Source organism: Furipterus horrens, unplaced genomic scaffold (genome assembly GCF_987537825.1).
Source record: "Furipterus horrens unplaced genomic scaffold, mFurHor1.1.pri manual_scaffold_11, whole genome shotgun sequence".
Lineage (NCBI taxonomy): Eukaryota > Metazoa > Chordata > Mammalia > Chiroptera > Furipteridae > Furipterus > Furipterus horrens.
In genome coordinates this window covers 15,700,089-15,723,959 of record NW_028327181.1, presented here as the reverse complement: position 1 = coordinate 15,723,959, position 23,871 = coordinate 15,700,089, and the positions used below count along the sequence as shown (strand labels likewise).

General features: G+C 54.4%; 2 protein-coding genes and 1 non-coding gene across 4 annotated transcripts in view; 2 read left to right on the top strand and 1 right to left on the bottom strand.

Annotated features, from left to right (window-relative positions):
* Positions 1 to 9,260, top strand: part of TBC1D10A (TBC1 domain family member 10A) — a 31,246-nt gene extending 21,986 nt beyond the window's left edge. The window contains exons 3-9 of the mRNA XM_090290529.1: positions 1,261 to 1,368; positions 5,656 to 5,762; positions 6,446 to 6,560; positions 6,639 to 6,704; positions 7,401 to 7,590; positions 7,708 to 7,862; positions 8,438 to 9,260. Of these exons, the coding sequence (XP_090146655.1) occupies positions 1,261 to 1,368; positions 5,656 to 5,762; positions 6,446 to 6,560; positions 6,639 to 6,704; positions 7,401 to 7,590; positions 7,708 to 7,862; positions 8,438 to 8,923 (1,227 nt within the window). The 3' untranslated portion in view covers positions 8,924 to 9,260. The remainder of the gene's footprint in view (positions 1 to 1,260; positions 1,369 to 5,655; positions 5,763 to 6,445; positions 6,561 to 6,638; positions 6,705 to 7,400; positions 7,591 to 7,707; positions 7,863 to 8,437) is intronic.
* LOC149997016 (U2 spliceosomal RNA) lies at positions 281 to 472 on the bottom strand. Its single transcript, XR_016507296.1, has one exon. It is a non-coding gene; the product is annotated as a U2 spliceosomal RNA (small nuclear RNA).
* A 2,224-nt stretch (positions 9,261 to 11,484) lies between the features above and the next one.
* Positions 11,485 to 15,983, top strand: CASTOR1 (cytosolic arginine sensor for mTORC1 subunit 1). 2 transcript variants are annotated; one of them, XM_090290817.1, is made up of 9 exons: positions 11,485 to 11,702; positions 12,280 to 12,350; positions 13,531 to 13,718; positions 13,803 to 13,935; positions 14,201 to 14,327; positions 14,785 to 14,898; positions 15,006 to 15,088; positions 15,177 to 15,271; positions 15,406 to 15,983. In XM_090290817.1, exons 1-9 carry the CDS (start codon positions 11,590 to 11,592, stop codon positions 15,472 to 15,474), a joined length of 993 nt encoding a protein of 330 aa, XP_090146943.1. In that variant the 5' UTR covers positions 11,485 to 11,589; the 3' UTR covers positions 15,475 to 15,983. The 2 variants fall into 2 exon arrangements, with proteins under 2 accessions (XP_090146943.1, XP_090146944.1); XM_090290818.1 differs by having other exon boundaries at positions 11,488 to 11,702; positions 14,204 to 14,327.
* Positions 15,984 to 23,871: the final 7,888 nt, after the last annotated feature.

Sequence of the window (23,871 nt, the reverse complement as noted above, 5' to 3'; positions counted from 1 at the left end):
CCTCCCTGCCTGGCTCTGAGAGGCCAGTGAAGGGAAAAGTGCATGGGACTGGATCCTTCTAGCCGTGTGTAGTGTAGCTCGGAGATAGTGGGGTCCTCTACCGTGTGGTCACCTCTGATGGTGTGACCTTGATATTTTTCCCCATTTGTAAAAAACATGATGGCTTTTCAGACTGGGTTTTGGTAGTGAAAGCCTTTTCTTTCTTTCTTTCTTCCCTTCTTTCTTTCTTTCCTTCTTCTTTTCTTTTCTCTTCTTTTTTCTTTTCTTTTTTTTGTCCCCAAAGGGGTGCACTGTTCCCAGACGTCCTGCAATACCACCTCAATGCGCAGTATGGATAGAGCAAGTTCCTATCCCATCTCCCTGCTCCAAAAATGCATTTAGCATGTGGTCCTCAGATAGAGGACATATCAGATGTTAAACTGGTGAGAACAGATAACTAAGCTTGATCTTAGCCAAAAGGCCAGAAAGCAATGGGAGCCTTTTTATTTCTGATAAAAATAGCTAGATATAAGTTGAGCACTAGCTCTGGGTCATGAGCTACCCCAAACACTTTCTCCCTCACCTCTCCCTGTCTGAGTGGTGGGGGAAGACCTGTGCCATTTTAGCACCCAGGCCAGCTAGCTGCCTCTGCCCCAGGCTGGTGATCATGGGAGCTCAGGGTTAGGGCAAGCAGACAAGAGAGGGATTCTTGGTCAAAGCAGAGAGGAAGCCATTTTGATGAGCTCCCATCTTCCTTCTGAGTTGTGTTGAGACCTCTTCTCTCTAGGGGGCCATGTCCTACTACATGGCCTCTTAAACAAACACTCCCATGAAAGTGCCCCAGCCACTTTCTTGATCATTTCATAAACTACCCTCCCTGTAGCTATCTATAGCTGTGCCCCACACCATGCAGATCCCTCCGTGATGACAACCTATAGGGCTTCTCCAACCTGTATTGTTTCATTTTGATTCAGAAAATGTTGGTTGGGATTCAGAAATCTGTGGTAGACCTCAGGGATACCTGCATTGTCACTGGATCAGGGGATGTGAGGACTCTGCCATCACCTGGTGGCAGCACATTTAATTGCACTCACACATACCCAATCATACGATCTGCATCATAACAATAGTAGGAAAGTCCTCCTTTCTCCCCTTTTCTGCTCTTGCTGATATGCTTGCCAAAGGCCTGCCAGACACCAGCAGAGGGACTGGGCTGGCATGCAGCCTCTGGGGGAGCTGCCTAGGTGAATGCATTGGCACAGCCCTCCTTTTGACTTTCAGATCCGTCTGCGGTGCCAAAAGGGCATCCCACCTTCTCTGCGGGGCCGTGCTTGGCAGTACCTGTCAGGAGGCAAGGTGAAACTACAGCAGAACCCTGGAAAGTTTGACGTGAGTTGCCCTTCCTTCACCCTGTTCTTCCTTCCACATCTCTTGGCATCTTCTCCATGGCAGTGATCTTCTGTGCATCCGCCTGGACCTCAGCAGTGTGAACAATGGGTGGAGCTGCCCATCAAGTACCTGACTGCCCTTTCTAGCTTTTTCTCTTGACAGTCACTCAGGTTTGCTTTCTTGGGTTCAGTGTGCCACCTCCTAGCTCTTGTTCATCAGGAGGAGACAGTCAGGTCACTTTCCTGGCTGCCTTGGGCCCTATACTTAGGACCTTTGTGGGCCTGCCCAGTAGGGCCACAGAATCCTCAACACCTCCTGGCTTCCCATCCTCTGCTCTTTCTCTTGTCTCTTTGAAGCTTGGCCAGACACGGTTCACCTGTGTTGCTATCAGCCCAGGGTGTGGCAGAGCCAAACTATATACTAATATCCTTAGGGGTCAGAAGTCAGTTAGTGGCCAGGGTAAGAACACTCTGCCATTCATGGGGCTTCATGGGCTTGCCTGGGCTGGGCAGCTCCTCTAACCTGCTCCCTTAGGGAACAGTGGGAGGCAGTTGGCTTCCCTGGGGTTGCCCCAGCTTACCTACCAGACCTGGCCCCAGGCATGAGGCTTTCTCCCAGGCCTGCTCTTGGAACTAGTGACAGAAAGACAGTGAGAAAGCTGGGAGCCACCAGCTCTTTGTTTACATACTTCATGCCTCAGTGAAGACAGGAGTGGGTGAAGCAGGGCAGCCTAGAGTTTCTGCTATTGACCTGGAGAGGGTGAGTGCTGTTTGCTGGCAGTACTTGGCATTGGAAGTCAGGGAGTCTGCCTGGGGGCAGCTCTGAATTAGGGCAGTTGGACTGAACACCAATACCAGGTCCCACTCAAGCAGCCTCTCAATTTCAGAGTCTTCCTCCCAGTGGCTGCGTATCTTCCATTTCAGGGGCTGCACCCTCGGCAGTGGGGGAGGCTCAGGGGTGGGAACCCCACCTAAGTCCATAGCTTACCTTTGGCTGCCAGAGTACAGCATGAGAGCTGAGAGCTTGGGCAGCCTGGTCAGCTTCCTGTTAGCAAATGTGAGTGCACCTTGGGTGAGCAGCAGAGCACAGAGCTGTGTGTGCTGAGTGGTGTGTCAGGAGAGGGAAGGGTCACCCCTGTGGTGCTTGTGGAAGGAGGTAGATTTGCCAAGAAAGGTCTTCAAGATGCCCCAAAGCAGAGTGGTGGGTCCCTAAGGCAGTCCTAGGGGCTGGCACAGTGGGTTTTGTGCACGTCTGGAAGGACTTTGCCTGTAAACGACATGGAGGAAATGGACAGCGATGGCAGGCTCCCTCTGGCTGCTGTGGGCACATGAGCCCAAAGCAGAGGTATGGTGAGGGGCTGCTGGTGGCAGCACATACCTGTTTCTGTGCTCCCATGCAGACCGAGGTGGCCGACGCCAGCCTCCGCTGTCAGGACAGGTGCTGTAGTACCTGGTGGCTTTAAGACAGAGCCTCTCCTGCACTTACTATTTCTTCCCCTTTTCTTGGACAGGACCTTCCATCCATTTCTTACCTGGTTTTCTTTCCTGGCTTCACCTCATGATGGCACCGGTGCCTTCAGGCTCTCATGGAGGCTGCAGTAGCAGCAACACCTGCCTTTTACTCCCAGCGCTCTTTCTCCCTGTAGGTCCTTCAGCTACATTCTTTTCATTCTTACCCACTGGTGTGTGGTTAAGCACCATGGGCTGCTGAGGTACCAGGCAAGCGTATTCTAGGAACTGACATTTTGGGTTCTGAAGTCCCCACCTCCTGGGAATCCTCAGGAGAATTTGTGGGGCCTTCCTTCCCTTTCTGACAAAAGCAAGCCTGCATTGTACTCAGTACCTTGGCCTGGCTTGGGGGTGCATAAGACACAAGCAGGCCCTTGTCTTAAGGGGGCTCTAGAGGTTGCACACCCACCTCCTCAGCTATGTGCTTGCTCAAGGGCCTTCTCTGGAAGCCCCTAGCCCACCCTGCCGCCCTCCAACCTTGGTCTCTCCATCAGCTTTTTCTCTTAGTACTACTCTCACCTATTAAGTTACCTGGTACTCCACGTCCTTTAGTCCACTGCTGGGGTACACCCACCGAGGGAAAAGGGCTTGTATGAAGCTTCCTGCCAGTCAGGGCCCTGGCCTGGGCCTGCGCCCACTTGGTTTGTTTGCTGAGGACAAAGCCTTCCCCCTGGGGGCCTTCCCTGATGCTGCCCCAGTCCTGCGGACAATGCATACTTAGTCTGCTTCCCTGCTCAGCCCTCTGGATTTCCTTTTTATTGATTTTTTTCTTCTTTTAAAGTTGGGGTATGAATATACATAGAGTAAAATGCACAGACCTTAGGTGTGTAGTTCAGTGAATTGTGACAAATAATATTCATGAAGCCAACATGCAAATCAAGATATAGAACATTTCAAATGACAAGAAATGATTTTTCTTTGTGTAGTACAGTTGACTTTTTTTAAAAAATCCTCACCTGAGAATATATTTATTGATTCTTTTTAGAGAGCGAGAGCAAGGGGGGGTGGTGGGAGGGAGAGAGAGGGAGAGAGACGGAGAAAGAGAGAAAAAGAGAAACATCAGTCGGTTGCCTCATGTACACACCCTGACTGGGATTGAACCTGCAACCTTTTTGGTGCACAGGACAATGCTCCAGCCAAGTGAGCCACCTGGCCAGGGCATACAGTTGACACTGAAACAACATGGGGGTGAGGCGTGCTGACCCCACATGTAGTTGAAAATCCACCTATAACTTAAGTTGGCTCTCTGCAGTTGACCCTTGAACAATATGAGCTTGAGCTGTGTGGGCCCACTTACATAAGGGTTTTAAAAAATCTACATATATTGAAAACACTAATTTGAAAAAATACATGCACCCCTACATTCATTAAAACATTATTTATAATAGTCAAGGTATGGAAATAATGTAGGTGTTCATTGATAGACAAAAGGATAAAGGGGATGTGGTACATACATACAATGAAATATATCTTGGCCATAAAAAGAATGAAATCTTGCCATTTATGACAACATGGATAGACCTAGGGAGTATTTTGTTAAGTGAAATAAGTTGGATAGAGAAAGACAAATACCATATGATTTCACTTATATGTGGAATCTAAAAAAACAAAACAAGTGAACAAACAATGAAACAGATACAAACTCGTAGATACAAAGAACAAACTGATGGTTGGCAAATGGGTGGGGGTAGGGGATGGGTGAAAAGGTGAAGGGATTAAGGGGTACAAATTGGCAGTTACAGAACAGTCACGGATGTAAAGTACAGCACAGGGAATACAGTCAGTATATTGCACTAACTACGTACGGTGTCAGATGGGTGCTACACTTATCAGGGTGATCACTTCGTGAGGTATATAAATGTCTAATTACTATGTTGCATACCTCAAGTGAATATAATACTCATGTCAACTATAATTTTAAAATAAATTGTAAAAAATCTACATATAACTAGACCCGTACAGTCCAGCAGTTCAAACCTGTGCTGTTCAAGGAACAACTGCACTTTGTGTTCATAAATGGTATTCATGCTTAAAATATTCACAGAAATTCAAAGAAAATAGTTAAACTTTGTTGAAATCTCAACACTCAGAGATGGCTCTGAGGTTAATGGTTTGACAAATGTCGTATCCTTCCAGACAGTACTGTGTGCGGATCTCTCTCTCTCTCTCTCTCTCTCTCTCTCTCTCTCTCTCTCTCTCTCTCACACACACACACACACACACACACACACACACCCCAACACCACCACCACCACCACCCCTTCCTGAATAGGTGACTCCACGTGCACAGGGAGACAGGTAGCAGAAGAGTGGAGACTGATGTCTATGAGTCAACCTAGCTTCCAGGTCCAACTCCACCGTTTTTCTAACCACGAGGCCTTGGGCAAATGACTCTTCTCTTATCCTCATCTGTGAACAGTATAATGATAGGACCTTTATGGTAGCCTTCTATCTTAAGGATGTGACATAAGGTGACTTCTAAAAAAGAAATTCCTAGAAGTTACTTTCAGCTACAGCTATGATGGTCATTCTTACCCACACAGGTCTTCCTGGGGCCAGGATTACCCCTCAGGGTTTCCAGGGCCCTTCCTTGGCCTTGCTTCTTTGCCCCTGCCCGGGCTTTTTTGCCTGCACTTCCTGGCCTATCTTCCGGAAGGCCCAGTCCATAATGGGATTGGGTGGGCATTGCCCCTGGTGGGGGGCTCCTCTAACACCTGGGATAGTCCTATCCTCCTAACCATCTGTAACTCCTAATATATTCTCTCAACCTTGCTTCCAGGAGCTGGATATGTCCCCTGGGGACTCCAAGTGGCTGGACGTGATTGAGCGTGACCTGCACCGGCAGTTCCCTTTCCACGAGATGTTTGTGTCCCGGGGGGGCCATGGGTGAGCAGTGTGGGCATGGTAGTCTGTTGATGGCTTTAGGCCCTGTCCCTCAGGAGTCAGAGGAGGTAAAATACATTTGGTGGTATCTAGGGGGTCCAGGAGCTAGGGACCCCAAATTTCTTTGGTTTGAGTTTGATTGGGTCCTCTTGTCTCTTCTTACCTCTGGGAAAACTTTCATTATTTACTCCCCAGAATGTTAGCACTTGCTGAGCCCAATTGTCTTCCAGAAACAGTTTTGGGAGAAAGGGGGTTAGCGATAGTGGGATGAGCACAGGGTATGTAGGAAGGGAGAGATGTGGAGGGCCGAGGACCCAGACAGACACCTGGGACAGAGGTGGGTTGGCTGAGATGCCACAGCTTCTGGGTGAGGGGCCCATACTTCCAGCCCCAGACACATCTTTACCCTGTATCTGGGATCCTGCCTTGGTCTTGCACCCCTCCTTTCTCTTTTGAGGTTCTGCTCTCACCTGTCAAATGGGGGAAGTACCTCTCTTCCTCCACCCTCTGATCATGTGAGAGTTCATGTGCTACAGTCAGAGATTGACCCCTTGGTGACCACAGTCCGGTCACATCCCCTCTCCAGAGAAGTACAAATTCTTAGGTTTGGTCTAGTGGGGCACAGGTGAGGGCAGTGGATAGCAGAGTCACACCTGTCATTCCTGCAATGCTTGGCCTTTCCACAGCCAGCAAGACCTATTCCGTGTGCTGAAGGCCTACACACTCTACCGACCTGAGGAAGGCTACTGCCAGGCCCAGGCACCCATTGCCGCTGTTCTGCTCATGCACATGCCTGCTGAGGTACCACCAGGCCCTGGGTGGGAAGTGGGTGGGCAAGGGACACCCTATGGCAAGGCCTTACATCTCTCTTGCCCACAGCAAGCGTTCTGGTGCCTGGTGCAGATCTGTGAGAAGTACCTGCCCGGCTACTACAGTGAGAAACTGGTGAGTGCTTGCTGGGTTCAAGACCTGGCCTGGGACCTGCCCCAGCCTGGACACCATTTGGGGCATCTCCAGGCCTTTCTTTCCACAGGCACTCCTGCCCTTGCTTGAAGCCTTCCCAACCTTTTGTTGCTTTCAAGATGAAGTCCCCAGGCAAGCCAGCCAGGTCTCGCAGGCTGCAGCATCATCATCAGTTCCACATTTGTTTCTCTCTCAGCCTTCAGCCATCTGGCTTTTTGGCAGAATCACCATTCCTCCAGTGCACCAGTTCTTCCCTGCCTCGGCCTTGGTGTAGACTTACACCTCTGCCCCTTCCCTTCCTTCCTCTCATAACTCCTTCTTTCCCTCATCTTTCTGCCCTCAGGAAGCTTTCCTTGACCCTGGCAAGTAGGACATCTGGCACCTGCCACCCAGTATTCCTATTCCTGTCATGTTCTGGGCACTTAGCCCCTCTCCCACTCCCCGTAGTCTTTGCTCCTGTGACTCATGTCTGTCTGTCCCTTTTCACTACATGCTCCCAAAGAGGATCGTCTGGTGGCTCATCATTATATCCCAGAACCCAGCATGAGGCTGGGTCCCTGCAGGCAGGAAGCCACCTGAGGAACAAATGAATGAATGGGTGCCTGGTGCTGGGGGCCTGGGCATAGTCCCTGTCCTGGTTGATGCGGGCCTATGGTCATGGCCTCACTTTCCCCTCAGGAGGCGATCCAACTGGATGGGGAGATCCTCTTTTCGCTGCTGCAGAAGGTGTCGCCCGTGGCGCACAAGCACCTCAGCCGGCAGAAGATTGACCCACTGCTCTACATGACAGAGTGGTTCATGTGTGCCTTTGCCCGCACCTTGCCCTGGAGTTCTGTGCTGCGCGTCTGGGACATGTTTTTCTGCGAAGGTACTGGGCTGTGCTCTGGGAACACCCCCCTGCCCCCAGTCCACAGGGGCCTCTTTTCAGAGAAAGTCTCTAAAGGCCCCCTTGCACTCATTGCCCACTCCCCTCCCCCCCATACAGGAGTCAAGATCATCTTCCGGGTGGGGCTGGTGCTGCTGAAACAGGCGCTGGGCTCCCCGGAGAAGCTCAAGGCCTGCCAGGGCCAGTACGAGACTATCGAGCGGCTGCGAAGCCTCAGCCCCAAGATCATGCAGGAAGCCTTTCTGGTTCAGGAGGTGCGGCCCACTTGGAGGGGAAGATGTGTAGGCCCTTCGGAGGGGAGCCTGGTAACCCTCTGCCCCTGAGAGTGGGACTCTGGTGCCAGGCTCAGTGCTCAGTAGCCCAGCATGATGTGGGTAGACCTTTTCCTTCTATTTGAATGAGAAGAAGGGGAAATGAGAGGCCTAAGTTTGTGGGGCCTTTCCTGTTCTGAACCACTTGGGAACGAGAGGAGCTGCAGCCCATCAACCCCCTCCCTCCCTGATACCACATCCATGGCTTTGGCTTTAATTTCCATTTTTCTTTCTTTTGTGGATTTTTGTCTCTCAGGGGCTGTAATTAGGTGAAACATAGTTAGGCGAGTGGAGTCATGATTGTGGGCAGCTTTCTCCTCTGAGGCAGTGGGTCTCAAGTGCCTGGCTCACCACCACCAGGAGACCTGTGACCACCAGAGGGATCACACCTTTATTCTTCCTATGGTCAGACTTTAGTGACCAGGACTGGGGAACTCTTGAGTCAGAGGGGGTCCCGAGCTGGAAGGCAGAGGGGGAGGTTCTTCCTGGTGCCCACCTGCCTGTCACTGCTCCCACAGGTGATAGAGTTGCCAGTGACAGAGCGCCAGATTGAGCGTGAGCACCTCATCCAGCTACGGCGCTGGCAAGAGACCCGGGGTGAACTGCAGTGCCGCCCCCCGCCTAGGCTGCATGGTGCCAAGGCCATCCTGGAGGCAGAGCCAGGCCCCCGGCCCTCCCTGCAACCTTCACCATCTATCCGCCTGCCCCCAGATGCCCTACTCCCTGGCTCCAAAGGCAAACCCAAGCCACCCAAGCAGATTCATAAGGAGCAGAAGGAACAGCAGAATCAGGAGAAGGCGAGTGGGCAGCTGGACAAGACCCTGGTACCAAGTCAAGCCAAGGTGGCAGCCGCTGCAGGAGATGCATGTCCACCACAGGATGTGCCCCTGAAGGACCCAGTCCACACAGACCCAGCCCCTCAGGACTCAGCTCCCCAGGATCCAGCCCACCACCGGTCCCAGGAGAGCCTGACGTCCCAGGAGAGTGAGGACACCTACTTGTAACCCTGGCATCTCAGGCCTCCAGGGTGGGGTCTCCACACATCACGGACTGACACTCCAGGGCCTGTCCACCCTCTGAGGGACCGGCTGCCTGGCCACTGGGTACCGAGCCTGGCTGGCCTGGTACAGATTCTGCCTGAGCCTCCTTATTTATTTTCTCCAGAGTGGAGCTCAGGCCAACCCAGCTAGGGCAGACAGAAGTGAGGGCCTCACTGAGGCCCTTCCTCCTAGGGGGATGCTCCCCAGGGCTAGGGCACTGACATTAGGGGAGAGGGTGGGGTGCTCTTTGTATAAAATAGAAACATGGTTTTGTACAGAAATAAAAAGGCTTATATAGAGAGCTGGTGTGCAGCTAGGGACTGGGAAGGGGGTACCACCCCTGGTGCTCAGCATCTCTTTTCTACTCCCTCATCCTGGCCCCAGCCAAGAACCAGAGCCTCTCTGAGAAGTACTTTTGCCAGAGGGGATGACAAGTCCAGGGCTAGCCCTTGTTCTTGGTCCCCATTTTCTCTCACCCCACCTCTTTGCCCCATGTCCACCACCTACCATGGATGAGGGTCAACAGGGCTGGATCTGCTCCCCAGGCCTTGATCCCTACTCATCATTGATTGACAGGGGGTCCTTAAAGAGATCCTTTCAGGGTCTTCCTCTTCAAGGCCTGGCCTGGATGCCACTTGGGACCCCAATAAGGTTCTGAGTATTCATTCTGGGTCAGGTGCTGGCGCCAGAAGTGGGAGACCATGAATGCCTTCACATGTATAGCCCAGGTCTCCACTGGAAGAGAGGGGATTAGGCTGGGTCTTGGATAAAAGGCCACCTGTCATTTAAGTGCCATGCTGAACTGGCTGTGTCAAGTAAGCTCTGTTATGATCTCCATTTGACGGATGAGGCAACAGAGGAGTTGGGTGAGAAAGGTGAGGCTGATCCAAATTTACACCCAGAGCCCCTCAGCTACTTCTCCTGATGAGGGTGCCAGATGACTGCCATTGAAGGCCCAGGCAGGCTCTGTGGTCACAACCTGATGACTGTTGAGGTTATGAACAGGGTGTCCCTGGGAGAGGCCCCCCTTCTGCTGAGGAAGCAGCTTTTCCAGTCAAACAATAGCGGCTGTTTCTGGCAGGCCACCAAGCTAGGCTGGCCCATGGAGGGAGGGGGAAGGAGAGGGAGGAGTAGAACCTCTGTAGGAGCTTTCAGGCATCTCGGGGCTTCGGTCTGGAACATCTTGTCCTGGTACAGCTGGGTATACTGAGGCCTGAGGCGGTCAAGGGTCACATGAACTTGTCAAGGCAGGCCATCAATTCCTGCTTCCCAGTCCCCATACCTGTGGTTTTCCATTACATCTGCACCATTAATGAGATGAGGGGCTCAGCCTTTGAGAACAGTCCCTTCCCCCTGACCCTCCAGGGGACAGGTCAGGATGTGGTGGCTGCACAGTGTTCCACAGGAACCCACTGAGCCGGAGCCCAGGGAGGGAAGGCACTGCCCCGCTTCCATCCGCCTACGGTGGGGGCTCCCAAGTAGGCAGGAAGCCTGTGTAGGCCTGCTTTAACCTGCTCGGTTCAAAGCTTGAGCCAGACGAGGGCCCCCAGAGCATGCTCAGTCCTGCTGCTGCGCCAGCCTTGGTGTGTTGATGCCTGCTCAGCCTTGGGGTCTTCTTAGACCTGAGGAGGCCTGAGTGGAGTCCAGTCCTAACACCAAAATGAGCCCAAGTTGATGCTAACAAGTCTTAGGTCTGGGGTGTCTGCCAGTGAGCACTGGGGGCCTCCTTGGCCATGAAGCAAGTTTAGATATGCTCAGGCTAGATGGGTTCTTCTAATGGCTGCTGGCTTGGGAGGCCTCAGCAGGGCTCAAGTCTCAGGTCTGAGATTTGAGTACCCGGTGAGTGCCAGATACATGGGCCTGTGCCCTGAGGTCTGAGCCTCGGGCATTCCTGGCCCAAGCACTTAGTCTTGAGGGGCCTCCTTAGGCCTGGCCACCTTCAGCACCCTTCCCAACAGTATGACAGAGGTGGATGGGGCCCTTCCTTCCTCTGTGACCGTGGTGGGGAGACTTCTTCCATGAGGAAGGAGGGAGAAAGGTGCCACAACTTTGTTGGAAGAGAATCATAGAATCCCCAAGGCTGCAGGGTGGACCCCTACCCCTCCATGCTCCAGAGGTTTGGGGCAGCGTTCTGGTCCCAGACAAGCCCTGATTCACCTCGCAGCCTTTCCAAGCCTTAATGACCTCAATCACAAGACCCATATGGGGGCCTGAAGAACAGAAATGACCACATGTCTCCAGCAAGCTTCCTATCCCACGCACCAGCAACCTGCGGAAAGGGCGGAGCTCAGGGAGCGGGCGTGCTGTGGGCGGGACTGAGGCTTCGACGGGGGTGGGGTCAGTGGATGATCCCTAAACCCATAAAGGGGCGGGGCTCGGCGGACAAGAGGAGCGTGGGGAGGCTCTGGCTTTAGGAGGGGGCGCGGCCACCCCGGATAGGCCACGCGTCCCGCAGGGCGTGGCCCTCAGGGAGCTGGACTCGGCGCCGGGCTGGGCGGGTCCGAGGCGTAGCGGGCAGCGTGGACCGGGCTGCGCAGCGGCTCCTTTAAGCCCCCGGCACCGCCCCCCCACCCCACCCCCGCGGCGGCCTGGGTCTGGCTGGCGGCGGGGTCGGGTCCGCGCGGACCGCGATGGAGCTGCACATCCTAGAGCACCGGGTGCGGGTGCTGAGCCTCGCCCGCTCCGGTCTCTGGCTCTACACCCACCCGCTCATCAAGCTGCTATTCCTGCCCCGCCGAAGCCGGTGCGCGCCCGGGTTCGGGGGCACAGATTAGGGTGGGCTCCATGGTCGCTCCGGGACGGGGTCGGAAGATTAGAGTCGCCGCGGGGCGCTCGGGGGCGAACGGGAGCGGGCGGGAGGGCCCTTCCACTCCACCCTACCCACGGCCGCCATCCGGCAGGGCCTTACCCTCCCTGGGACCGCCGCCTATCCGGGACCAGTTTAGGCGCAAACAGCCTAAGGTGGGCAATGCTTAATTCCAAGTGGTATCAGATTGGGGCATTCCTTTTCCCAGACGCCTCCCATCGGTTCGGAGGGACCGGTGTAGGCGACTCTAGGTCTGATGCCCCGGGGCTGTCGCCGCGAGTGAGCCTCTTCTCTCTCCTGAAATGGAGGAGTGGGGGCTCCTGCGGAGGTCGGGAAGCGAAAAACAGTTCGCGATCCCGGAGATGGAGTCCACACCCCACTGCCATTGGAAGAAAAATTGAGGCTTGAGGGTACAGGGAGGCGCCCGGTGAAGGGGTGTTTTGGGCAGATGGAGCGAAGTCTGCCTGCCCCCTCCTTCCGACCCAGGCTGAAGATCTGCCCCACCCCCAACCAGGTGCAAGTTCTTCAGCCTGACGGAGACTCCCGAGGATTACACGCTCATGGTGGACGAGGAGGGCTTCAAAGGTGGGGCTGGGCTGGGGAGAGATGTTGCGCTCTCTTCTTTACGGGGTTTTAATTCACTAGATGCTGGGGCCCAGTGACCCAGGGGTTGAGGCCTTCAAGGCAGCTGGATCTGGGTTCAACTTGGACTCCTCAACTCACTGGCTGGGTGCCCTTGAGCAAGTCACTTCCCCTCTCTGAGCTGTTTGTTTCCTCTTATGGAAAATGGGTAGAGTTAAGAGTTCTGATCTAACAGGGTCCCATGAGGGCTTTATAAACAGACCGTGTTTGAAGGGCACTTAGCAGCTTCAGACTGGCAGCAGGGCCTCAGTTATACTTGCTGGCAAGAATCAGGGATTCCTGCAGCTGTTATATCCCCTTAGCCATTGTTTTCCCCTGGACTTTTCTCCCTCTGGTGCAGTCCATCCCCGCCCTGGCCGTCTGGTCTGGGAACTCCAGGAGTCTGAGGGTTGGGGAAGGAATGCAGGAGCAGGCAGCCAGCCTGGAGCAGGGTCCTAGGGTTTGAGGTGGGGGGAGGTCTTAGCTATGCTTGGGCAAATAGCAGCCACCTGGGCCCCAGCCTCTGGTCTCTGGAGCTGACATCTGGCTCCTACTTCTGCCAGCCCAACCTATCCTCACAGGCCTGGAGTCTCAGGCCAGCCAAATGGGGTTTGACCCATCTCCCACTGCACTGCTTCAGGCCTTAGTTTCCCTGTTTGTACTGCAGGAAAGTTTGGGTCTGTTACGGAAGAAGGGCATACCCCAGTACACCTGATCTTCTGCCGCCCTCTTGTGGTGCCTTATGGTATAAAGCCTCTGTTAACCCACAAAACACTTGAGGTACATACTGTCATCCCATTTTACAGATGAGGAAACTGAGGCTCAGAGAAGTTAAATAACTTGCACCAAATCAATAGCAAGTAGATGGCAAAGCTGGGGTTTGAATCCAGGACTGTCTAAGTCTGGAGCTTCCATCTTAACTGGAAAGTTTCAATCCCTGGCAGGCCACACCTGAAGCACATTCCAGTTCTTGCATACATTCAGGTGTCAGGAGCAGAACTTGGGGGAGCTTGGGGGAGGGAGATGGCCCCAGTCTCCAGACCTGGCCTTACCTTGGTAGAGCCCTCCAATGCATAGACAGGGAAACTGAGAGGCAGGGGCCAGCCCTTCAGGTCCTGACTGGTCATGTGCCCTCTGCCTGCAGAGCTGCCCCCATCTGAATTCCTGCAAGTGGCTGAGGCCACGTGGCTGGTGATGAACGTGTCATCCCACAGTGGTGCAGCAGTGCAAGCTGCGGGGGTCACCAAGATTGCCCGCTCAGTTATTGCACCACTGGCTGAGCACCATGTGTCCGTGCTGATGCTGTCCACTTACCAGACCGACTTCATCCTGGTGAGTTTCCCACAGGTGCCAATGTGGGGCAGGGTGGGTATGGCTGCCTTGGGACCAATGATATGCCATCTTCCTATGGCCCAGGTGCGGGAGCAGGACCTGTCTGTGGTGATCCACACGTTGGCCCAGGAGTTCGACATTTATCGAGAGGTGGGCGGGGAGCCTGTGCCTGTTGCCCGGGATGATTCCAGCAATGGCTTTCCCCGTGCTCAGCATGGTGAGGGCGCCCTCTACACCCAGACTTGGGTGGGGGGGCCCCTCTTCCCATTAAGGCCCTTTGCTTGTGCAGGTGTATCTGTGCATGTGGGGACACTAACTGACACTGAGTGCCTCACAAGGCAGGGAGTTGGAGCTGGGGAAACCAAGGCACGTTCCTGTAGAACAGGATGCTACACCCAGCCCAGGCCCCTCCCTTTCTGGCCACCAGGGGGCGCCCTAGCCCATGGTCTTTTTTTCACCCTCCACCTCCTGGTTCCTCCCAGCAGGGCCAAACCCTACAGTGCATCCCATCCAGAGCCCGCAGAACCGCTTTTGCGTCCTCACACTGGACCCTGAAACACTGCCAGCCATCGCCACCACCCTCATTGACGTCCTCTTCTACTCCCACAGGTGGGCCTTGTTTACATTTAGTCTTTGTCTTCACGTCATTGTTCCTTATGCTCTGTCCTACCACCTTCCACCCATCCCTTAGTTCTGCAGGTCGATGCCCTGTCCTGTGTCTTGAGTTCCTAGCAGCCTGTGACACATATATGCCCTTCACTGAGGTTCAGAAAAGGCCCCAATGCAACAGACAGCTGGAGCCCTCTGCTATAGTGTGGGCAGAGCCACCTGGGAGCCATGCCCTAGTCAGGCCCTGTGGCCCTGGGGTCCTTTGGAACAGGCAGAGTTCATTGTTCTCCCCCACCCTCACCCCTCCCTGGCACCATTAGAAGATCAGGTTCCTAGGGCAGGGAAGGAAAGTAGCCCAGAGACAGGAGGGCCTTCGCAGGAACCTGGAGGCTAGCTGGGTAGAGATGGAGTGGGCTGGGTGCCTAGCAGAGTGCCTGAGCCTCCTGTCCCTCCCCAGTGTCCCCAAAGAGGCAGCCCCTGCTGATCCTGGACCCAGCTCCATTACGTTCTTTGCCTTCTCCCTCATCGAGGGCTACATCTCCATCGTGATGGATGCGGAGACACAGAAAAAGTATGTGACCCCTGACCCTGGGTGGGCCACAGACCCTAAGCCAGGCCCAGGGAAGAAGGAGGTGGAGCGTCAGGCTCAGGAGTCACCAGGCCCCCTTGCCTCACTAGGTTCCCCAGTGACCTCCTGCTGACCAGCTCCACAGGAGAGCTGTGGAGGATGGTGCGCATTGGGGGACAGCCCCTGGGTTTTGGTAAGGAGCACTCCCTGTGTGTTGGGGGCTTGGGAAGGGCCTGCAGAGTGACCAGAGTGATCCACATGGACCTCTCCTCAACCCTCAGACGAGTGCGGGATCGTGGCCCAGATTGCAGGTCCCCTGGCTGCGGCTGACATCTCCGCCTACTACATCAGCACCTTCAACTTTGACCATGCCCTGGTGAGCTCCATGGGCTAGGGTAGGGGCTTCCGAAGGGACACTGAGGCCCAGAAGGACGGGTGGACAGGAGGTGGTGCCAGGGGGCCAGGAAGTTGGGGCAGCCCTGACCCCTTCCTCCCCCCACCTGTCCACAGGTGCCCGAGGATGGCATTGGCAGTGTCATTGAAGTCCTCCAGCGACGGCAGGAGGCCCTGGGCTCCTGAGGCTGGAGAGGAGCAGGAGCCTCTATGCTCTCCCCTTGTCCCCAGGCTTCCAGAGACTCCTCTAAGCTATTTCCTCGAGCTCTGGAATGAGCCCGCTTCCCTCTCCTTCCTCCCCCATTTGAGGAGGGAGGCCCCCTCCTTCTGCACTCTGTATATAAGCTGCGTGCAGGCACCGGCTCTCACATGGACACATGTGTCTGCCCACTTAGGGGAACAAGGTGCTCCGGGCTTCCTCGAGGAAGTCCTCACCCCATCACTCCCTGCCCAGCCTCTGGCGTTTGCACATTCCCTGCCTGAGGCTCGAGCCACCCTCTCCCCTCAGAACCCCGGGCCACCTGCTCCCTGGACAAGGCCCTAATCTCCGTTCTGCCTCTGGCTGGGTTGTCTTCCCTGGCCAGGTGAGTTCTGACAGTGCCTCCCCATCACGGGGCCTCCAAGAAAAGTGTTTTTACATCTCTTCTTTTTTTTAAAAAAAATCAACTTGTTAATAAAGGGCTTGTAGTGCTCGGGCTGGCCTGTGGTCTCTGGGGGTTGCCTGAGCCTCAGCCACAGTGGCTATGCTGCGGCCCGGGCCCTACTGCCTGGGGTCCTGGTCTCCCCGGGTAGCTGGCTTGGGTCGAGGCTCACCTCACCTCACTCAGTTTTCGCCTCCAGAGTGGTAGGTGAGCCATCTCCATTTTCGATGAGGAACCCAAGCTTTGAGAAGTGAAGTGCCTTAGCTAAGTTTACATGATTCCCATCTGGGACAGCCTTGCTCTGAAGCCTGGGCTCTTCCTTCATTCCTTGTTTCTCCTGGAATAGCCCAGAAGGTTCTGAACATGAGTAGAAACTCCCAGACCCTCCTGCCTGAGGATCCCCAGCTCTCCCTGCCACCTTGGGTATGGCTGACCTGTTATGAAACCTCCCCGATGAGGGTCCAAGAGCACCTTTCTTCCAGACTGCTACCTGCGTTCTTTTGGACCACACATGAGCCTGGCTGTCCTCCACAGGAGTCCCTGCTGGCCCAGAGATCAGGCAGTTCCCGCCTCCAAGACTCTCTTGGCATAGCAGTGGAAGGAGGCCAGCCAGAGGGGGGACTTGGGAGTCTACACACTGGACTTCCCCTGGCCAGGAACATAGTACAGGGGGCTGGAGGCTACCTACAGCCTGCTCTCCTCTTGACGGCTATATGCCTGGGTCAGAGGCTCAGCCCAGCTGGGCCCGAGTTTCCTGTCATGCAAGGGCCACACACCCCCCCAACTCTGTGAGGTTGGGATTCCACCGTGGCCTAAAGGGGCCCCACAGATGCAGCGGAGAGGTTATCAAGCGCCTTCAGCCCAGACCCACCCGCGCTCAGAAAGGGAAGAAGGGTGTGACTTCGTCGTACTCGGAGCTTGCGGTGGCTCCCCAGAAAAGTCAGAACGGGGGCCAGTCCTCTGGCAGTGCGCCCACCCTGGCCCTGGGGACAGGAGCTGAGAGCACATCCCGGCCCGGTGAGTGAGCAGTCAGGGACCCGGGGGCTAGCCATTTACCCTTGGCCTCAGTTTCCCCCACATGCATGGAGACCTAGGAGTCAGCTCCTTCAGGACCGTGTGCCCCTTGGCCCTGGGTAGGGGGCGCTTCTTTGCAGTTAATCTTCCGTGGTGGTGGGGGGAATCCCAGTTCTCCCTGAAGGGCCTGTCATGGACCCTGCCTGGCTCAAGCAATGTCCAGGGCTGGGGTGGGGGTTTTAGCACCAGAATTCATGGTGCTGCTTGACCTGCAGCTAGAGAGCTCCTGGCCCCACATTTCGCTCTGGGGCGTCTCTCCATCTGTCTGTCTTCCTCTGGGTCCCTGCTTGATTTGACTATTTCTGAAATCCCGGCTTTCTAAGTGCCCCAGGCCTCACCCAGTTTCTCAAGCCCAGCATCGGTTAGTTCTTGGGGCTGCTCACAGGACTGGCCTGAGTGAGGCGGCTACAGGCATACCTGGTGGGCTGGTCTGACTCGGACTCAGGCCTAAAGGTCGGCATCCCCACGTGTGTCTCTTTCATGTGTGTGTGTCTGGGTGGAGGGTTTTTCGCTCCCAGGGTATCCTCACAGGTCAGTGAATTACAAAAAGGGAGATCTGCTCTGGGAGTGCCAGGGAGACCTGGACCCACTGGGTTCAAGCATACGGGGTTTGGGAGGTACCTGGGGGTGTGTGACCCTGGACCTCACCCACTGCTGATACTCTGGGTGTTGTCATCAGACAGGCCCTGAGCTGTCCCAGGCTGAGGGGCTGGCTCACGGAATCATGTCCTCATCCCACCCAGGCCGTGGGAGGGTTTTAAGGCAAAGAAGTCAGTCTGGTCATCCCAGACCTGGGGTTGGGCTCAGTTTGGGTCATTCATGACCAGGGCTGGGGGCGCTTGCTGACATGCATGTCCTTGTCCTCCCAGCCCTGGGAGCCCCAGTCCACCCATCCACATCAGCACAGCCACTCCCAGGCATGAGGGCCAGGGCCCCAGACCGTGGAGTCTGAGCGTTTGTCGTCATAAAGACAGTAGCCTGGGCCCGGGAAAGCCCTGCCCACGGTCCCTCAGGGAGTGGGAAGGTGCTCTCAGTCCTCTAACTGCCAGCCCGGTGTCTGGCATCTGCAGGGAGGATGTGAACCTAGGTGGGGGGTTCCTGGGTGGGTGTGGATGGGCATGAGGACACCTCAGGCGGGAAGAGTCAGCGCGGCTCATTTCCACCCTTTCGGACTGTCATGCCTACACCGAGGAAGTGACCTCTTAAGTCCTCCTCGAAGATATTTAAGCAGAAATTCAGGGTTTAAAGTCCTCACTCCCACCCCTGCCAGGCAGGCCCAAGTGGTCCCACACTTGCCAAGTTGCTCCAAAGCTGGATTCTTGATCCTGTGCGGAGGGGAAAATAAACTACACACCTTCTTAATGTTCCACCAGGCCCCAGGATCTTACCAGGTGGTAAGGGACTGAGAAGGAGCCAGGAGAGGGAGCCCAGTCTGCAGCTAGCTTCCCATGTCCCTGTGTCAAGGGGTGGGTGGTACTCCATTAATTCATGTACTCGGCACGTGCTCTTTATCCCCCTCAACACAGGGGGAAATGAAGCACCGAGAGGGTAAGTGACTTACCCAAGGTCACCCAGCTGGGCATGGCAGAAACAATTCAAAAAGAAAGAGCCTGGGGAGGCTCCCCGGTGGAAGGGACACTTTAGCTGAACACTGAGGGATGAGATGATTTTGTAAGATCCCTCGCAATCTCAGTTGTCTGCGTTGGTGGCTGGTGTCTGCTGCCGGTGGCAACAAGTGCGTGGGCAGGCACGCGAGGCCTGGCCCTGGCTCCTCCCTGACCTTGGGTCTGGCCGGATGGATGAGTTGGGCAATGGCCATGATTTGTGTCTCACTTTCCCAGACCAGCCCTGGTGCTGGGGTTCCAGAGCCAGGGCTGTGTCCAATGGGGCTGCCCAGAGCTTCCTTCCCAGGGTGCTGCTCATGGCCAAGTGGATGTATGAGCTGCATGGGTGTGGTGTGCAGGAGTGTGTTTGCAGTTAGTACAGGCCTTCATGTGCATCTGTATGGATAAGTGTTTCAGTGCAAAATGTGTGTACGTCAATCTACACGTGTCTAAATGTCAGTATATCCTGGTACGTACCTGTGTCTCTGTTAGAGTTTGCATGTCCATGGCTGTACATGCATCTAATTATGTATGAGCATCAGCTGTGTGCCTGGCTCCACCTCTGCATGTGTCCTGTGTGTGTGTGGCTGAGCATGCCTCTGTGCCTGTGTGTGAACATGTGGGCATATGCAATACATGTTTCATGTGTGTACTCTTGACTGTGGTTGGGGAAATTTGTATCGTCCTTGTGCGTGTGCATGTGCATCTGCATCTTTTGTGTTTTCATGTTCACACATGTGCGCATGTGTGACCTCCTGTCCACTTTCCTTCCCTGGAGCCACATCCCCTGATGCCTTCCTGCCTCTCTCTGATCCCAGAAGGCCCCACTCCCTGCAGTCACCAGGGGAGTGGTGGGCTGTGCTGGGCCCACCCTCCAGCCCTGCCCCTCTACTTTCCACCCTCACTCCCCACGGCCTCAGCCTCATCCTCCCTGGCCTCCATCCTACCTTTCCACATGCTCCTTCTCGGTCCCTTCTCCTCTGTCTGCAGCCCAAAGCAAGCCTGGCCCTGCTTTCTGCCCACTGTGCAGGAGCCCTTCAGCCTGGGCCCTCCAAAGTGACACCCTCACTTCCCAGGGCCCAGATTCAGCCCACGATTGTCGTCACCTGTGCTGTTGCCCAAGCCTTCCTGCTGGTCTCCCTACCTCAGTCTTCCTCTCATCTGGCTGCACAAACGCACAACTGCACAGCCCTAGCATGTCCCCTCATTCCCTGACCACCAGACTCTGGCAGACCCCCGTCCTCAGGAAGACTGCCTTTGAGACCCCCCACCTAACCTGCACCAGCTGCCCTGCCACTCAGCCCCTTGCCCTAACTTGCTCTCACCCAACGCCAGGAACCTACCCTCCCAGCAGCTGCATACCCTGGCCTTTGAGTTGAGTTGAGTACTTTCCAACTCAACAAACGAGCCTAGAATAGGTGCTAAACCAGCAGGAACACGGACAGGGCTCTGGGAGGCCTGCTCCTTTATAGCTGACTGCTTTCTGGCCCCTTGGTTTTCCTGGGGTGGCTGTGTTTTTAAAGCTCTGCCTTTAAGAAGGGTTTTTTAGGCCTGGCTGCTGTGGCTCAGTGGATTGAGCATCGGCCTGTGAGCCAGGTGTCACTGGTTTCATTCCCAGTCAGGGCACGTGACTGGGTTGCACATCAGGTCCCCAATTGGGGGCACGAGTGAGAGGCAACCACACAGTGATGTTTCTCTCCCTCTCTTTCTCGTTTCCCCTCTCTCTAAAAATAAAATATATAAACAAACAAATAAATTATTTTTAAAAAAAGAAAGGTTTTTTAATTCAGGTGAAAGTGACATAATATAAAACCATTTTAAAGCGAATAACTCAGTGGCATTTAGTGCATTCACAATGCTGTATGACCATCACCTCTACTTCCAAAAAAATTTCATTACCCCCAAAGGAAATCCCATACCCATTTGCTATCCCGCCCCATTCCTCCTCCCCCTGGCCCCTGGTAACAAGCAATCTGCATTATCTATGGATTTCTCTATTCCTGATATTTCATATAAATGGAATCATGTAATTGACTTTTGACATCTAGCCTCTTTCACTCAACATAATGTTTTTAAGGTGCATCCAGGTGATAGCGTGTATCAGTACTCCATTCTTTTTCATGGCTCAGTAATATTCCATTGTGTGGACATACCACATTTTAACCATTACCCATTGATGGACATTGGGGTTCTCACTTTTGCCTTCTTGACTGTGGAGGTGCCCAGCACTTGCTTTTAATGGCATATTGTCTGCTTCTCTTCCTTACACATTCAGTCTGTGGACAGGGTGCCCTGGATCCCTCACCCCTTGAATGGCCACCAGTAGCTTCCTGGACAGAACAAGCTTTAATGGACTTTTCTCTCCTTGGAGCTACAGGATTTCTTTTTGGGGGGTCAAGAAAAATGCCCAGAGTTTCCTTGATGTCTCTGTAACAACAAGGCAGGGGAGTGGGGGGGAGCAGGTCTTTCTGGCACCTGTGCCTGGTCATTTCCTCTAGGCCAGTAGTTGGCATCCCTGCAAGTGAGTCCTGCCTCTGTGTCCCAGGGCCGCCTTGGAACCAGGGCTGTCATTTGTAGACAGCCACATGGGGATCTTGGCCAGTTCCCCTCATCTGTTGCCAGTTGTCTTCTCTGCTGCATTCACTGTGCTGGTGCAGCTGACACCGAGAAAAGGCTCCAAGCCCATCCCACTTCCTCCCTCCCTGCCCATCCTCATGCTGTGGCTGAACTAAGGACTCCCCCCTGCAAGTGCCGGGAAACCAGTCAACCAGCAGAAAAGAAATTGCCATCACGTCCTGTGTAGCTGGGACACGCTGTGTTGGCCTGGGCTTCAAGCAGGGACCAGAAGCTCAGGGAAATCACTCAGCCTCCCTGGCTGCACCAGCCACGTCTGGCCCTGCCCACTTGGCAGGACCCCTCCCCGGCCTGATGGTGCCGGGAAGGTTGCTTTCCAAAGCAACAGACCTGTGAGATCCTGACTCAGAAACCTCAGACACAGGAGAGAGGCATGTCTTCTGGGTCTGACTTTAGTTGTGGGACAGAAATTCTGATTAATCCTGTTCAAGACACAGTTGCATTGCTAGACCCTGGGGCCCCACCAAGGCCTGGCGGGGTGGTGTCCCCTCCTGTGGCCCGGGGCCACAAATGGGCAGCTTGACAAATAGGTCTTCCAGGTCCTTCCACATGCTGGATGTAGGCCTGTGTATCTGTTTACCATTCAGAACCTGGATATAAAAATGCATTCATAGTAATTTCACTCACCTGTAAGCCTTGTCTTCCTTACAGATTTACCCCCTGCACGAAGACTGGTGCCCCACACATACAGTGAGTCACCTCAATATAAGTTGAATGAGGGACTAATAAGCCACAGTGATTTGTCTGTTTTTCAAAATGTAGAATTGTCCCTTCAGGTGAAGACTGGCCCCTTTCTATGAGGCTGTCAGGTGTCACTTAAGTTGAATTTGTTTTGAAGTGAATTCTTTAAAGGAAGCTGGAGAAATGCCTTGTCTTTCTTTTTTAATGCATTTTCCAGGAAAATGTTGACATCTGCAGCGAGTGACAGATTTTGAACTGGCTTTAGAAAAATTATCATAAAGAAAAATGTCAGCGTCTTTGACATCAAGGCTTCCCCAAAAGGAGATCATGTGGTCTGGTGTATTGTGAGTGATGTGAGTCCAATTTCCTTGAGGAGCAGCAACCAGAGAGGGCATGGCAAAGGCCCCAAGAGAGCCTGTTCCTGCCTGGCAGCGAGGTGGGCCTGCACCTCCAGGGGACTGGCTGCAGTAGTACTAGATGTGGGACAGTGACGTGTCTGGGTCCTGTACCCTGAAGGCCACGGATGAGCTTCCTGGGGCCTCTGCAGAGGGAAACACCTATATGATCACAAATTCGTCCATTCACTAAGGATTCAGTGAGCACGTATTACATTCAGGGCTTTTGGTGGCTCCAGAGAGAGGTGATGGGGAGTCACCACACAATCTGCACCCTCAGAATTTACAGTCTGGCTGAGGAGGCAACTCCATGGTTGTAAAAATTTACAACTCTGAAGAGTGCTACAAAGAGGGGTAACATGGTACTCTGGAAGGGTCAGGGGAGCAGGGGCAGGAACCAGCCTGGGGCAGAGCAAGGTCAGGGAAAGCCTCCCTGAAGAAGTGAAGCTTGGACTACACTTTGGTGTCCAGGTGGCAGTTGAGTAGGTGAAGGGTTCAGGCAGTGGGAACAGCATGTGCAAATGCCCTGGAGTGAGGACTCAGCTCCCCCGAGGGACTGAGGAGGGTCAGGAAGATGGCAGGCTCCAGAAGTGTGAATGAGGCCGGGGTGGCAGGCAGGTCCTGGTGGCCATGGTAATGACTTTGGCTTTTCTTGAATGGCAATGGGAAGCCAGGGGAGGGGGACGAGGTCGTGTTGCACAAGCCCCTCCAGAAGGGCCGCAATAGCAGCTGAGCTATTTTGCAAGTGACTCCATTTCCCCTTCCCTTCTTGTCTTCCTCCCTCTCTGGTAATTTCTAGTTACACCTGCTATTCTCTGAACTTGTCCTATGGGGCCTTGTTTGCATGTGGCCTTATGCAGTTACCCCCATCAGTGGAATTTATGACCTCTCTTTTTCTGCATTCTGCATTCAGGGAAAGTGTTATCTTTCCAGACCTGCAGAAATAGACCTCCTCCTTCTTGCCTCTGGCAGCCCCCCACTCAGGGAACAGATCTCTTGCCTCCCCAGTGTGAGAGCCCTTCGTATTCCTTCCGGTTGAGCCTTTGCTCACTCCCAGCTGTGTGACCTTCTCCCAAATACCCCACCTCTCCGGCCTCAGTTTCCCTATCTAGAGGACAGAGACACTGATTTCTGCCTCCTAGGGTGCTTGTGAGGATTCAATGAGCTCGCCCATGTGACATGCTCAGCACTGGGCCCGGGGCACCGAGGAGCCCCAGAAACAGGCAACTGCCACCACTGGGCGCCAAACCATTTTTGACAGGGCTGTGATGTTTCAAAATGGGCATCGTATGTCGTCATCCTGAGAAAAGACAGGACTCGTTGGACTTCCTGATCCTCAGTTCATGTTTAGGATTATTTTATTTACAGTGACTTCTCAGTGCTTAGGGCTGCTAAGGGGCCCCGTGTGGCTCCATAGCGTTGTGGGCCCTCTGAGGTCATCTCGCCTGTCCCCTCACCTCACAGAGAGGCCCTGGGCTCAGAGAGGGTGGCCAGGTGGAGGAGGGGGTTGTTCCAGGCCAGCCCCCTTGGTTCCTGGTCATTGCACCTCAGAGA

Bases quoted from the DNA above. Each gene is read 5' to 3' on its own strand.
- CASTOR1 (XM_090290817.1), top strand. From the start codon at position 11,590: ATGGAGCTGCACATCCTAGAGCACCGGGTGCGGGTGCTGAGCCTCGCC. The intron at 14,899-15,005 runs GTATGTGACCCC...TTGCCTCACTAG, and splicing joins GATGCGGAGACACAGAAAAA to GTTCCCCAGTGACCTCCTGC. The intron at 15,272-15,405 runs GTGAGCTCCATG...ACCTGTCCACAG, and splicing joins TCAACTTTGACCATGCCCTG to GTGCCCGAGGATGGCATTGG.